This window comes from Canis aureus, chromosome 36 (assembly GCF_053574225.1).
Source record: "Canis aureus isolate CA01 chromosome 36, VMU_Caureus_v.1.0, whole genome shotgun sequence".
Lineage (NCBI taxonomy): Eukaryota > Metazoa > Chordata > Mammalia > Carnivora > Canidae > Canis > Canis aureus.
The window spans coordinates 15,883,432-15,899,463 of record NC_135646.1 but is presented as its reverse complement, the minus strand read 5'-3'; the positions used below and the strand labels follow the sequence as shown (position 1 = coordinate 15,899,463).

Sequence of the window (16,032 nt, the reverse complement as noted above, 5' to 3'; positions counted from 1 at the left end):
GTGACAATACCAAAAACTGTGGATACAGTATGGGACCTGACATTTCTATGGGATGGTAGTTTGGAGAGTCTCCTTTGCTTATCTGGTGTTCACGTACTGGTGTGATCTCTAGACTCCATGCATTTCAACTCCTGAATATTCTCTTGGCCGAGTTTTGACTCTACCAGACTACTAGCTTCTGGATTTTTCTCTGAATGTAGTCCATTCCATTTTCTATCCCTATTGTGAGTTACCAAACTTGGATGTGAATCTGTTCACTTAGGATCTTTCTCCTTCCTTATCATTTCCAACTCATGATTCTAGAACTTACTGTTGGTACTTAGTGAATTTGCTACTATGGATCACCAGGGTTCTAAAAATGTCTGGTTTTAAGATTAAACTAAAAATAGTTTCTCTGAAAGGACCTAAATAGCATAGTTTCTCCTTTTTTCTGTGTCAGTCTCTCTGGGATTTGGCTGCTTCTAGAATCTTGTAAAGGTTTTGCTTTTGATCCAAACATTGAGAGGCACTTTAATTGTGAACGTGGATAAGATTGTCTACCTGGACTTAACATTTTAAGACAACTTAATGAAAGTTGTCTGGCTAGAGGAAAAGCCTGTTTATAGAAATTGTCTTAAAATTCTGTTGTTTTAGATATGTGGTATTCTTCTTTTCTCTACCACCACCTATTTGATTTTAGCACTGACACATTATATACATTAAAACAGAAGGAGTGTGTCTGCCTATAAATTATTTTTTTAAGATTTTATTTATTCATGAGGGACACACAGAGAGAGGCAGAGACATAGGCAGAGGGAGAAGCAGGCTCCTTGCTGGGAGCCTGATGTGGAACTCAATCCCAGGACCCCAGGATCACACGCTGAGCCAAAGGGAGACGCTCAACCACTGAGCCACCCAGGAGCTGTTGCCTATAAATTATTTAAAGTGACTTTTAAGATATACATTTAGAGAATTAAATGCTGATAGTTAATAATTTGAGTAGCTTTTAGGAGATAAAAATTCAATTTTAGGGCTATGCAAGATGTCCAGGCTATATAGTTAGACTGCAATAGATTACTCATCTGTAATCACTATTTTATACGTGTCCTTCAAAGTGACATGAAATGCCATCAAAATGCTTATCAAAAGCTACGTAAGCAGGATAAATACTTACTTTTCCCTGTTATCTTTGGTTTTCGGTATTTTTGCAATAACGCACGTTAGTATGACTTTCAGTTTTTGAGTTATTTTTAGTTACAATCAAGTGATGGTTTTGTAATTGTTATCTGATTTTTAACACACCACTTAAATAGGTTGGTGTTAACACAGATATAACTTAAGCAATTCTTAAATATTAGCTCTTAGGTTAGTTTCTCTTTTATTCATTATTAATCTAATCTGTAGAGAAACTTATCACTTAGCATCTTGAAAATTGAGATGTTTGTTCCTTTTTGATTGAGGTATACAGAAATGTAGAATTAGGAAAAAAAAACCCATAAAGAGGCTTTTTACATATGTATGGGATACGGAACTTTTCTTTTAGCACCACTCTTGAAAATGCTGGCCGAAGTTATCCCAGTACACAGCAGTTTATTATTTCATAAAATGTGTACCAAATAGATGAGAAGTGTGCATTAACAAGCCCCAGCTCCCAGGTTAGCTCAGGTATATTTTTAGGGTAGGAGATGATGGTAGTCATACTCACTTTCACTATTTTAAACTTGGAAGTGTCCTTAGGGATCCTATAACCCAACATTCTTGTTTTTTGTAAGAAGACTTACACAATATAGTTTCATAATATTATTGTTCCACAATATTAGGGACTTCTCCAAGGTCTCAGAGACAGTGTCAGAGCCAGGCTAGGAATCGGATCCCTGGATGCCTCTTTACCCATTCATTCATTAATTGATGTTAATTCCTTCTACCAGCAAATACATCTGGGTGTTATTTAGTTCAGGCATTCTTTTATAACTGAGGATATTACCATGAACAAAGTGAAAAAGGTCAGGTTAAGCACTCTAAAGAGCTACACCGAATCTGAAAGCCCATACCAGTTAGAAGGAATCCCCTTTCCACAGAAGCCACAAACGAATGGTTTTTCTGATAAATTATATACTCTTCAAAGGTCTGTTACCTTGCTATTACGTTGATATGGTACATAATTTGGAAGAATGAAAAATTCTCTGGCTAGAGCAATTAATTTCGGAACTCATTATTTTTGTTTAACAATCAGAGGCCTAGTGGATCATTTTTCCTTAAGATTTTTTAAAAAATGTGTTCATGAGAGACACAGAGAGGGAGAGGCAGAGACATAGGCAGACAGAGAAGCACACTCCCTGCGGGGAGCCCCACTGTGGGACTCAATCCCAGCACCCTGGGACCATGACCTGAGCCAAAGGCAGACAACCACAGAGCCACCCAGGCGCCTAGTGGATCATTTGTTGATGCTGTGAAGTATGGGATGAATTTGAAGATCATTTTTCTAAGTGGTAATTTAAAAAATGGGTGCTATTTTAATAGTAATTTTGTACTTGCTTGAAGAAGCCCTTAAGTTCTCGTTTTCCTCCTGGTCTTCTTGTTGCTATCTGTGTTCTTGTGTGCCAGCTTAGTTTGCTGTTACTGCAGAAGCATGTTTCTCCTTGCTGCATTGTGACAGTTGCTTGCACACATGTGCTATTTAGGAAGGCCTGGGGTTATCATCTCTAAACATCCCTGTTCTATGTAGGAAGCGTCCCGCGATCGCCTATAGAATGTTGCTCTCCTGCTTCATGCAGAGCAACCTAGGATGACCATTTCCGATCCCTTTCCTTTATCGCGCTGTGCAGTCTTGCCTGTCAGTCTGTCCCGCAGGGCTTGCTCGGTGGCGTTGGGGCTCAGGTTAGCCAGACACTGTCCGGCCTCAGATTGGGTGGCACCAGTGAGACAAAGGGTTAGGCTCCTCCCGGGGAGGACAGCGCCCAGGAGATCGCCGTGGCCCGTCTACAGAACTCTTAGTCTCCCTGAACTATTAAAAGAATGTAAAATTGCAGAGTTCACACTGGCACTTGCATAGCAGATGCTAGGACAAGTATCTGTGATTTACAGTAAAACCATTTGAAGAAATGGAAACGGTTAAGTAAAAATTCCATCGTCTTGGCTGATGCTCTGTTTGTCCCGCCTCTGTTTTATTTGTTTCTCCTCCGTCTTCAGCCAGTAATTGAATGAGTGAAGGAAAGTTAAGGCCACCGGTTTTCACCTGCGGACCGCCTTGCCTTCGCCTTTCCGCTGGTCTCTTGCTGTTCTCTCCTGCTGCTAACATTAATTACTTTGCAGATGGCTCTAATTGGCCCAGTTAGAGAACCTCCTCTGCGCAGCCCTCCCCGGCCCTCCAGACTTTGCTTCCGAGGAGCCAGGGTGCGCCTCCTGCATGCTTTCGGCTGCTGCACACCCGAGTCTGGCTTTCCCAGTCTGAGGTCCTGACCCCGACGTGCCCTTCTTTTCCCAGGTTACATCTCCGTGCTGAGCCCCGTGTCCTGCCAGGGCCCCGATCTGCCTTTTTCACAGCCCTGCCCCCCGGGACGGATGCCCTGGCCCAGCTGGACTTGGAGCTGCCCCCTGGATAGGCCTCCCTGGCCTGCGCCCGGTCCCCCTGGCTGTATCACCCGCTCTTTCCCGCCTATGGTTCCCTATTTTGTCACAAATCTGACCGTATTTTGTCACAAATCTGCCTAGGCCTTGCTTTCTTCTTGAAAAAATTCCTGATCGTCTTAGTTGGAATGAGTTTTCCTCTCTGGGGGCAGCCTGATGCTTTATTATTCATACCAGGCGACCTGTGGCCTTGCCTTGTTTTAGGTAGGAGATTATAAACACCTCGAGGGTATGGACTGTGTTTCTCCTTGGGTCCTCACCCACTCCCTCCAGCTTGAACAACCTCCAGGTGTTCAGGGAGCGGTGGGAGGACCGAGTTGAGGGGACAGAGAGACGATCCGGCCACTGCTCCCCACATGGTTGCTGAGGGTGTCGATGGTGTCTGTGATTCCCTTCCTTCCTGTCCCGAACCTGGTGGGTAAATAAACCCCTATTCCCCACCTTCTTTTAAAAAATATCATATGTGTTGTGGCTCATTTCAGAAGCTAATATATATTCATTGTAAAAACTTTAGGGATTAATGGGTGAGCCAAAGAAAGAAAAGAAAAACCAATGACGGTTCCACAGAAAACAATAGCTCACTGTTATGTTTGAGTGTGTATCTTTGCAGATTTTTTCCTTTCTGTATTGTAAACATACTTTAAAAAGGTTACCAAACATAATATTCTCTTGTTTGCTTTTTTCACTGAACAACGTTGTAAATATCTTTCCTATTGTCTGTAAAACCACGTATAAGTAAACCAGCTCATACCTACATTGTCTTCAGAGGATCAGGGTGTATATGTGTGAGTGCTCTTGTCTGGTTATTTCTTCAGGATACCTTTAAAAAGTAGCACTTAGGAGATTATAAAAATTTATGGATTTAAAGGGTGAGTATGTTTTTAGGACTTTGATAGCTGTTGCCAAATTGTCCCCAGCAAGGCGCACTAATACACATTCCCAACAGTAATGCGTGGAGTGCTCGTTTTTTCTAACTCTTGCCAGCTCTGGCTGTTAATACTCATTTTTACTTTCTAAACCGATGGGAAAAATTGGTCTCTTATGGTCGTTTTAATTTACAAGTCCTTTATTACTAGTGCAATTGTGCATTTGTATATAATTGAGGACCATTAGTATTTCTCGTTTTCTTTTTCCCCCCGTGAACGGCATTTTGCACATTCTGTTTCATTAATTGCCTGCCCACATCCTTTGCCCATTTTCTATTGAATTGTTTATCTGTTTTTACTTGGTTTTAATTTTGGCTCCTTATGTTAAGGGTTGCAGCCTTTGTTTTTCATATATTTTGCAGATTTCTCTTTTTTTTTTTAGCTTTTCTTGAAATGTTGTTTATGGTATTTTTTAACTCATGAAAGTCTGAACATTTTTATACAGTCTTATTTGTTGTGCTTTATAATTTCTGGATTTAATATTGTGCTTAAAAAGGCCTCTTCTTCCTAACACTCAACTGTATTTTTATAGCATATTTATAGCTTTATTTTCAAAAATATAAATCTGTAATGCAAATATTTTTAGTTTGGTATAAGACATAATTAGAGGTCTTTCCCCAAATATTAAGTCGCTTGTCCCATACATATTTATTCTTTAATCTCTCTTTCTTTTTTTTACCAATTTAAAATGCCATTATTTTTATATATAAAGTTTTTGATATGAACTTGAATTTCTTTCTGGGCTTTCTGTTCTCTCCTTTGAGCCATCTGTCTCATCAGGTCACTGCTGTGTAGCTTGGTTATTACAATAGTAATATAAATATAATACTAATATCCTATTGTAACTCTTTTAAGAAAAATGTTTAGGTAGTCATAAACATTTGGTCTTTAAGATGGACTTTGGAATAATTTTGTTGAGTTATAAAAATTTACTGGATCTTGCTTGGAAGTAACATTAAAGTTATAGAGTATATGTGCATCTATGCATCTGTACATACATGTTTATATATCTACATATATAACACATACATGGAATTCATTTCTGTTTTTGTCATTGTTCGTAGGAACTTTTCTCCTAGACCACTACTAGGTGGTTTTTGGTGATGCACATAAAAACGTATTTTGTTTTTGCATATTTATCTTGTAACCAGCTATCTTATTTAATGCTTACTATTTCTGATAGATTTTTCCATTGGTTTCCTTTTTATTCTCTTGACCATTTCATTCATACTTGGAAAGAATGGAACACTGTGTAAACATATGTGCAGTTTTTCTGATTAACTAAAAAATGGAAGAAGCAGGGAGTTCTCCTGGGACGTGGCAAGAATTGGTTTTGGAGGAGAGCTGCCTGACCTGCACAAGGTTCAGGAAGGCAAGGTGGATGATGGGTCCATACCCACTCTTTACGATTTCACTGTGTGTGATGCCAAGTTTAATAGCGGTAAAAAGAAATGTTGGGCAAGTCAGAAGAGAACCCGCATTGGCAATATTCAACACGCCGTAATATTCATTATTAGCTTTAAAGTTGTGCATCAGAGCATTTCAGTTATGTGCAATTGTGTTCAAGAGGTATGCTGTTTTTATTTGGACTCCATTTCCCCTATGTTTAAAAAATATATATATTTTAAAGGTTTTATTTATTTATTCACAAGAGACACAAAGAGAGAGAGGCAGAGACATAGGTAGAGGGAGGAGAAGCAGGCTCCATGCAGGGAGCCTGATGTGGGACTCAGTCCCGGGACTCCAGGATCATGTCCTGGGCTGAAGGCAGATGCTCAGCCGCTGAGCCACCCAGGTGTCCCTAAAAATCCTTTTTGTTTCATGATCTGTGGGGTAAAACCACATATGTGAGAATACCTGACACTCTGTTATGGAGGAATCCTGGAATTTCTGGCATATACTTGCAGAGATATTGGCAGCTGCAGTTCGGAATGGGTTCGCCACTTCGTGTGGTCAAGAAAGAAAAATTAAACATCTTTCATTTTTATTTAATTAAAGATGTCTATTGGTGCTACTTCCTCTGAAGGGAACTCTTAATTGGCTACTCTCCTTGGCTCATCAAGCCAACCTGGATGGTGGTCCTCAGCTTTCACATCTCTTCAAGTTCATTCCTCCTTTCTCTCCTCGCTCCTCCTTTGTCTATTTCCCTCCCTATTAACTTGCAGCCCTGCCTGGGTTCCCTGTTACATTAGGCTAGGGTGTTCTGAACTGGATTATGGTGCACAGGGCCATCACCTATGAGATGCAAGAGCGCCTCCGCATTAAAATTTTGGCCGCCACCTCTTATGTGATTTAGGAAATCATTAAATTCCTGTTGTGACCCTCAAAGAGGTTTACACCCCTCCATCCTGCTTCTGCTAGGAGTGTTCTCCACCTGCAGCTCTCCTTCTATGAAATATGCCCACATTCCCAGCCCTTGCCTAGCAGGCTGTCTTTGTTTGATTTAACACAAAGCTTCTTTTCAATCTGTAATTACTTTTACCCACTTAACATATCATTTCTACTCTTTTAAATTCCAACCTCTTCATGCCTACAATCCTTTAGCACAGCTTTAAAGTCTTATTGTATTGTTTACACTCAAAGGATTATATATTTTCTAGCTGAAACACTTTTTATAAAAATTATTTTAGGTGGGATGATTAATTTTTTCCTAAACCCTAAGAAAAGTGGCTGTTGAAAAATCATTTGACTTCTAAGCCTATTGTTTCCAAAAAAGGAAAGCAACATAAGGACAGAGGATAATTATAAGGGTACAAACTTATGCTTCTATGAATGTACTGAGTTTAAATTCTGTGTCTCTCTTCATTACAAGTTATAGTAATTATTTGATGAATTAAAAATATGTATGTGCATGAAAGGAAAAAAGAGAAGCTTCTAGTGTAAAAAGGGAACAGGCATGGTGCTTCATTGTACAGCGCTATTATGCTCAAAGCCCCATGAAGTTGTGAATCTCCATAGTGACCAGCGTTTGTTATTAAATGAATGAATGAGACCTGGTGGAGAGGGCAGCAGGGGACTTCTTGAGTGTATCTGTCAAGGGCCACTGGGCATGATCAGGGCTTCCAATATTGAGAAGCTAAACCCTGTCAAACAGAAGATTATCAGATGGGTGAATATACATTATGAAAGTGGAAATTAGTGGCAGTCTTGTTTTTCTAGACACAATTTAATTTTTAACTCTTTGTTTACATAAATGTTTGCTCTGTTCCCATCCCAATTTTGAACACATATGGAAATATCTTATGGGTTTTACTACTGAGGACTGAATTAAAATATTTGTGCTACCATTCATTTAAGAATGAAGACATCATGTGACGAGCATAGCTGGTCAAGACCTGACAAGTCCATAGTGAATGTGGATTTAGAGCTTTTTGGCTTCCACATCTCTGACTGCTGACTCCTCTCCCACTATCTCTCTGGATGTTTTGCACTTAGAGAGAGAACCTAAGGGGACTACCCAAGATTGTCCTAAAACAGTGGCCGTATAAACATAATCACAGAGGCCAAAAACAACTGGAGAAGGAGACATACTCACAGACTGCTTGCTTAGTAGCATCTCAGCTTTAGGGTATTTTTTCATTTCATGGACTAACCTGACCTTCCATATAGAACTTACGTATGTACCTTAAATTTGACTTTGAGGTGGGGTAACCATGTATCCTAGACCTTGGTTTGCATCTCTTGTCCTGTCTCTTATTAATGTGCCTCTTTTCACTGCCCAAAATGGCCTGATTTGGATGATAAATTATATGACCATCCAGATGGTAAGCTTTGGTGCTTGCTACTATTCTTGACTTTTCCCTAGCTTCGCTGGTGAAGGAATGCTCTGTTGGACTTTAAGTCCTGTTAGAAGAGCTCATTTTGTTCCCACAATTTTTTAATCAGAGGTATAAATTCTGAGGGCTCAACATATTAATTTCAGTGAATGTAGATTGCAGAACTGGACTTCTAGAGACTGGTAATTTGACTTTTTTTTTTTTTAATAAAGAAGTAAATGACTTTTGACTCATGTAGACCAGATGATTTCCTTGTGGTCTAGCCTTTGTCTTCCCTAGCATTTTTCCTCATAGCCCAAGGCCCTGACCTTTACTTTATCTCTTTCTGAACAATTCAATTTGCTCGATTAACCTTTCATGACAGCGTTATCCAAAAGAAAGCATATAATTCTTTCTTTAGATTAAGGGTTCAAGTTTTTTCCCAAAAAACCTAGGAGTCATCCACTCTTTTTGGTTAATAAGATTTTTAGGCACAAGGGATTCCTGGTAAGTAACTTATCGCCAGTGATTAAGCTCCTTGGTTTCTTCATAATGAGCCTCCCTAGAGTGAAAGTTATAAACCTTTGGAAGTTTTGACCACTTGGCTATTCATGTGCTTACTTTCATTAGACACATAAATCTCAAACTTAAGGACTCCAACAAATATATTTACATAGGAAAAATTTCCCCAAGGCATATTTCTCTCTTTGTGTGAATTTCCAATGCTTAGATATTGTAGCAGTTTTCTTTGTATATTGCTGTATTTGCTGATGATTCTGAAATTCTTTGAACATTAAATTTCTAAATTTTTCTTTGTGATAAATCTTGGCATTAGTATAGTTGAAACCATGTTTCTGTAACAAAGATAAAATCTGAGATTTAACACTATAAAATTTTATCTTTTATTTTTATTTATTTTTTAAAGATTTTATTTATTTATTCATGAGAGAGACAGAGAGAGAGAGAGAAAGAGAGAGGCAGAGACACAGGCAGAGGGAGAAGCAGGCTCCATGCAGGGAGTCCGATGTGGGACTCAATCCTGGGACTCCAGGATCACGCCCTGGGCTGAAGGCAGGCGCTAAACCAATGAGCCACCCAGGGATCCCCTATCTCTTACCTATATTATGGTCCAATACAAGTTGGGTGGCTTTCCTCAGAAGCTCTTCTCCAGATCATGATGTAGGAACTAGGTTGCATCTATCTTGTAGCCATGTCATCTGGGGCACGTGGCTTCCAGAGTTGCCATGGAAGAGAGAACTCGGAGAATCATGCATGGAGTGTAATGGCCCACACTAGAAGGGTGAACATTACTACCCTCTGTATCTTATGAGCCATAATTCAATCTCTTGGCCTTAACCTCACTGCTGGGAGAAGCATTGAAGCATAGGTTTACTGTGCTAGGAAGCGAAAAATGAAATGAGATATAGTGGCTACATCGCATCATTTCTACCACAGCTCCTTTCATTGGTTTGATTCTTGGCTCACTTGTCATGTTTTAATAGTCTTGCCATTCTCCTGCTCTTAGACTTCAGCTTCTTCAAGGTGCTTAGCCTGGCCCTTCATATTTGAGTAAAATCGCATTCAGCCTGACTCTAGAATTCATGTTCTTCTCAATACCACAGTGGTATAGATTCACCATTAAAGTGCAGAGTGAGGAAGTTCAAGAGAATTTCCTTACTCTGGTTCTTCCACTCTTTCCCACCTTGCTTTGAACTTGCATCCTACAGTTATCCCTTTACTTCCAAGGATCACCCCTCTTTCACCAGATAACTGGCATGAGAGGCATTGTGGTAGCCATGTCATAGCTTTTCTGTAACTTTAAGAATTAGAAAAAGCATGTTTATTTCAGAATTTAGGGCATTCCCCAGCTACCTTTTATCAATTCTCACAAGAGATTAAGTACCAATTGGCTGATCAACAAAGCAACTTGACCATTTATGCTTGGGACCACACTTGCCAGATAGGGCAGCATTGGCATGTCAGAACATTCCGTTTCCAGCAGGAAATTCTACTGGGGCAACTAGTAGAAGCAGAAGTGGGGGGAAGGCTTGAAGAGCATCTGCAAGCAGAGACTGCCAGACAGCTCCTTCTTAGGCAAACGGAGATGGAGATTACCTGCTTCTTCCCCACTGGGTGGGGCCAGAGACACACCACCACATAATTAACTATTCATTTCTTCTTTCCAGTGTTACTTGTTCATCACTGAAAGATCTGACTTCAAATGACTTTAAGAACATTATAATTAATTAGTTTACATTTTGTTGTTAATTCACTTTCAGGGAGATTACAAATGTTTGCTCACTTGGCCAGTATTGATTAAGGGCCTACTATGCGTTAGGGATTATGCCACGTATTGGGATGTTGTGGTGAGCAACAGAAACAGTGTTAAGGGAGAGAGTGCCATGGTCAGACTGGAGGAAAGGATGGAGCAAATGGTGAGGTGGTGCTTTTTATAGGAGGTGGAGGGTGGAATGGTGTGATGACAGGAGCATACAGTGTTATGTCCAGCTCACTGTCTGTCACAGACTCCTGTAAAAGTCACTGTTTTTCTTCTTTAAGACTCCCAAATGCAGGAAATGTTAGAAATAGTCATGTCCATGGTCGGGGGGAGAGGGAGGGAAAGCCCTTTAAAAGGGGTAAATAAGATAATTAAAGTGACCTTTATCAGATTTGACAATTAGTAGTTAGAATGCTATTATATGCCCTTGTCATCACAAGCAAATAAATTTGTTTTTAACTCTTAGACATGCTCCAGTAATCCCGTGGTTGAGAATTTTGAAAATAATGAATTACCTGTAGAGAAAGGTAATTAGAAGATAGCTAGTGAAACATCTCTCTGCCTTGGTGTTGTAGAAGCATTCCTCAGAGAAATGTTACCATCAACAGCCCTGTTTATGTATATTCACAGTGCTAATAGCTGACTTAATTAACTAGAAATGAAAGAAGTTTCTGCACCCTGTCAGATATTTCCAAGTACATAGAGTTAAGAATGGTCATTACTTTAACTATTACTTAGCTTGTTAAAAGGGAACGAATAGACGTACCATAATTTGTTTTCAAATGTAGAACATCAGTAGATACACATTTGATTAATAATTTCAATAGAAGTTGTCTAAGGCGCCAGCATCTGCCTTATTTCTGTGTTGTAAAGGCACACATGGGTCTCTCCCTCCACGGACTGGCTCTGAGCTGCCTCCAGCTTTCCTCACCCTGGCATGTTAGCCCTGGGTCAGATGCAGCTCTCAAAATGATGCAAAATCATTTGAAGTATATATTTCTTTTAAATAAGTAGTGTCAAAATTTCCTAATAAGAAAACCTACACTTAGGCAGAACTAGAGAAAATAGAATGTCAGAGTAGGAAGGGACCTGAGGAATCATCTGCTCCAGCCCTTTTGCAGAAGAGGAAGTGGAGGCCTAAATTTAGGGCATGCATCTGGCTCATACATAGTAGAACCTACTTTTTGTCCTCCACTTACCCTTAGGATGAAATGAGTTAACCTCTTTCTGGTCCCTAGCACAGTGCCTAGGATCTAGTGAGTGTTCAGCACATGTGACCTATTGTTTGTCATCAATATTTCTAGTGGCAGAGCCCAAAGAGGAACCCAGATGTCCTAATAGTGGCTCTCTCTGAGGCTTGTATTTTGTATTCCCTACATTGTATATGGAGAAGAGTGTTTGTGGAGAAGTTGAATTAAAATAAAAACATTGGGAATGCTTGAGTGGCTCAGTGGTTGAGCCTCTGCCTTCAGCTCAGGGCATGATCCCAGAGTCCCCAGATCGAGTCCTGCATCAGGCTCCCCACAAGGAGTCTGCTTCTCCCTCTGCCTATGTCTCTCCCTCTCTGTGTGTCTCTCATGAATAAATAAAATCTTTAAAAAAAAAAATAGTGGCAGCCTCATTGCTCATTGCTGAGCACGGACTTGGTGCTGAGTTCTGGGCTAAGCATTGTGTGTATCTAACCTCCAAAATCCCATGAGATTCATACTCTCTATTGCCTTCGTTTGACTCAAGTAAAGTCTGAGTTGGGTAACTGGCCTGTGGTCACAGCAGTAATAAAGCACTGGGCTAGGCTTACGGCCTACTTTGTCTGATTCAAAGTCTTTACTGTTGACTGTTATTTTATTCCAGGGGTTGGCCAACTATGGCCCACGGGCCAAATCAAGCACACTTATTTTTGTACAGTCCTCAAGCTAAACATGTTTTTTACATTTTTAAGTGGTTGAAAAAAATTAAAGAAGAAAGAATTTCATGACATGTGAAGATTCATGAAATTCAAATTTCAGAGTCCATGAATGAAGTCTTACTGGAACATAGCTACACTCATTTGTTTATATTGCCTGTGTCTGGTTTTGTGCTACCTCAGTAGAGCTGAGTAGTCATGACAGAGACCACATGCCTTGAAAAGCCTAAGATATTTACTATCTGGCCTTTACTCTATACTTCTCAGTGATTATATATTGAGATTCCAGTTATTTAGAGCATAATTATGGGCTTTTTGTAGGGTCTGTCTCCTCCTGTTACCTGCCTTTTCTCTTTGTTCCATGTTAATTAACCTATCACTCAAATGATGCTTAGTGTCTAAATTTTTATCTTTACTTAATTCTGCTCTGTTATACAATTTATCCTTCCAAAGGACCCATTCTGACAGCATGTTCTGATTGTTTCACTCCACTCTTCTTAAGGCATCATTTCTACTCTGATTCTTGAGCACAGTTTATCACTTATGCCCCCATGTTTTTAAATAGCTGATCCCTCCTATATAAACTCAGTATGAACTGAGTTCACCCTTATAGTATCTATATGTTATCTTTTTAAGAGGGTGAGAAATGATTTGTTGCTGGATGCCATTCAAAGTTTTTGATGAGAACATGTTCATAACCATGGACTGTGTTTCTTTGTGGTCTACCGGCCTTCTGCAGCAGCCATCTACTGAGCTGATTATCTTTAAACCTCTAAGTGTCTTAGATGCAGAAATCACTCTATTTTCTTTTCCTTGTAGTGGTTTGCTGTCTTCTGATTATGTGGAGATCCATTACGAAAATGGGAAGCCACAGCACTCTAAGGTACAGTTAAGAACATTTGGAAATCCTGTAGCATAAACATACGTGCTCATAGAACTATTCATTGCATGCTGCATTGTTTTGAAGTTTCTCAATAAGATTATCTGTTCTCTTATACAACAGTGCTATTTTTAAATTTGAAATAAGTTTAGAAGAAACTTACTAAAACATACAAATGTTTGAGATAACATTAGAGATTTTGTATATTCGGACCAATAAAGAAATGTTTATTGTTTTGGTTTTAGATATAGCATCTTCTGTAAATGAATGGTATAAAGAGCTATCCAGTTCCATAGCAATACTTTCAAGTAGTAGATCACCAGCTTGTGGTCACAGTGTGTGACCAGACTAAAATGGCTGTTTTGTCCAAGTGACTTTGGTGCCTGAGAGGGGCAGAGGAGAGGTGGGGGAAGGGAGATTCAGGGAACAGTATCCTTCTTAATCTTCCTAAGAGTTCTGGGAGATGGGTATTATTATTATTTCTGTTATGCAAAGGAAGGAAGAAATTGAGGCAGAGAGAGGGCAAATAAACATACGCAAGGCCATCATACATCGTAATAGGTAATTGGGTACTCAGTCTCATTTAGTTGGAGATGAACTATTCTCTTAACAGAGTGTCAATAAGGAGAAAGTGGGTTTAGATGAAAATGAGATTATTTGTATGTAAGGAAGCCAGTGATCTCCACCAGTTGGGATGAAAATCCTTGGAATGGCTGCATTCAGATACTCTGGTATGTAGGAAACCCACAGAGTGCCACTGAGCCTAAGCAGTGTCCACGGAGCAGATACCATGGGCATAGGAGAGGAAACAGGGAAGCACAACACAATGGGAAACATTGGGCTCTTTTTTCTATAACAATTTTATTTATTTATTCACAAGAGACACAGAAAGAGAGGCAGAGACAGAGGCAGAGGGAGAAGCAGGCTCCTTGTGGGGAGCCTGATGTGGAGCTCGATCCCAGGACCCCGAGATCACGACCTGAGCCAAGGCAGACACTCAACCACTGAGCCACCCAGGCATCTCTGGATTTTTTTTTTTTCCTACATCGCTAATGAGTATTGGCACAGAAGTGGGCCTTTTATAGGTGGGCTTGCTGGGTTGTGTAGCACAAAGAACATGTTTTTTTCAGTGCGATAGCTTCTCGCCAGGTATTTATGGGTGGCCTTAATTGTAAATACCGCCTGGGGGGTATGGAGTTTCCCAGGAATTATAACTGTCCAATTAACTGTGGGCACATCTGTAATTCACTGGGTGTTTTAAACCTTTGAATTTTGTGCCACAGATTAAGAACTCCCTGTTATTATCCTTACTATCCTGTCAGTTCTTGCCTTAGGCTGCATCAGGGGGGTTGTTGAATCTCTTGAAAAGTTGATGCTGTGGAAGGCGAGCAGAAATGCTAAATCAAGCACGGGAACAGTGCTTTCTGGCATTCATACAAACCAAAGCTTCCGTCAGCTATGCCAGTGCCCCGAGCGCTGCGGATGCTGAATCATGAGTCTGGAGTAGAGGAGACAGCATGGGAACTTTATAGACTCAGCAAAGAAGCCACCTTTGCAGGCCACAGTAACCGGAGTCAAACTTCTCACTAACAAGTTCAGTCAGTTTTTCTTTCTTTCTTTCTTTCTTTCTTTCTTTCTTTTCTTTTCTTTTCTTTTCTTTTCTTTTCTTTTCTTTTCTTTTCTTTTCTTTTCTTTTCTTTCTCTTTTTTTTTTTTTAAGAAGCAGAAGAACTAATTGGCCTCCAGAGGTCATTTGAGGTCCCAAAAGGAGGCCTGATTAATCAGACATATCAGAGCTCGTATCAGTTGCAACTAGAATTTAAAACAAAGGGTATTTCAACTCTGGCAAAGCAAGTGTTTGTTGCAGTTTGTTTTTATGTTCCTTACTATTCTCTTATGTTCCTTACTATCCTCCCATTTTCCAAATAGATCATCTACCCAGACTTACTTGCATCATATGTGATGAATTAATGGTTAACAGTCTGTTTTTTTATGTGTCTGTATTTGTATATACACCCCCTAAAACCAAGATCACATGGTGCACACGAACTTGAAGCAGCATTTTTTAACCTAATAACATTATGAACATTTTAGCATGTATTAAATAAGCCTCTAAATTTTTATTTCTAAAAATGCATAATATTCTTTATTTTTTATTTTTTACTTATTTATGTTTTAAAGATTTTTACTTATTTATTCATTAGAGACACAGGACAGAGGCAGAGACACAGGCAGAGGGAGGAGAAGTAGGCTCCCTGTGGGGAGCCCGATGTGGGACTTGATCCCAGGACCCCAGCATCACAACCTGAGTGGAAGACAGACACTCAACCACTGAGCTACCCAGGTGCCCCTCTTACAATTTATTTTAAAATCCCATAGCAATAGAAATTTAGATTGCTTTCAGTCTTTTACTATACAAATAATAGTAAGGAAAGGGCTGATACATTTTTTAAAGATTTTATTTATTTATTTATTTATTTATTTATTTATTTATTTATTTATGAGAGAGAGAGAGAGAGAGAGGAGAGAGTACAGAGGGAGAAGCAGAAAGAGACTATGTGGAGCTGATGTGGGACTCGATCTTACGACCCTGAGATCATGAGCTGAGCTGAAACCAAGAGTAGGACTCCAACCACCTGAGCCACCTGGGTGCGCCTCCTGAAACACTTTGAACACACCTTTAAT

At 39.8% G+C, this 16,032-nt stretch overlaps 1 protein-coding gene across 4 annotated transcripts in view; it reads left to right on the top strand.

The window, feature by feature from the left end:
* ADAM23 (ADAM metallopeptidase domain 23) overlaps window positions 1-16,032 on the top strand; it is a 193,358-nt gene that overhangs the window by 91,014 nt on the left and 86,312 nt on the right. For all 4 annotated transcript variants that reach the window (XM_077885567.1, XM_077885564.1, XM_077885565.1 and 1 more), the window contains one exon: window positions 13,288-13,351. In XM_077885567.1, the coding sequence (XP_077741693.1) occupies window positions 13,288-13,351 (64 nt within the window). The remainder of the gene's footprint in view (window positions 1-13,287; window positions 13,352-16,032) is intronic.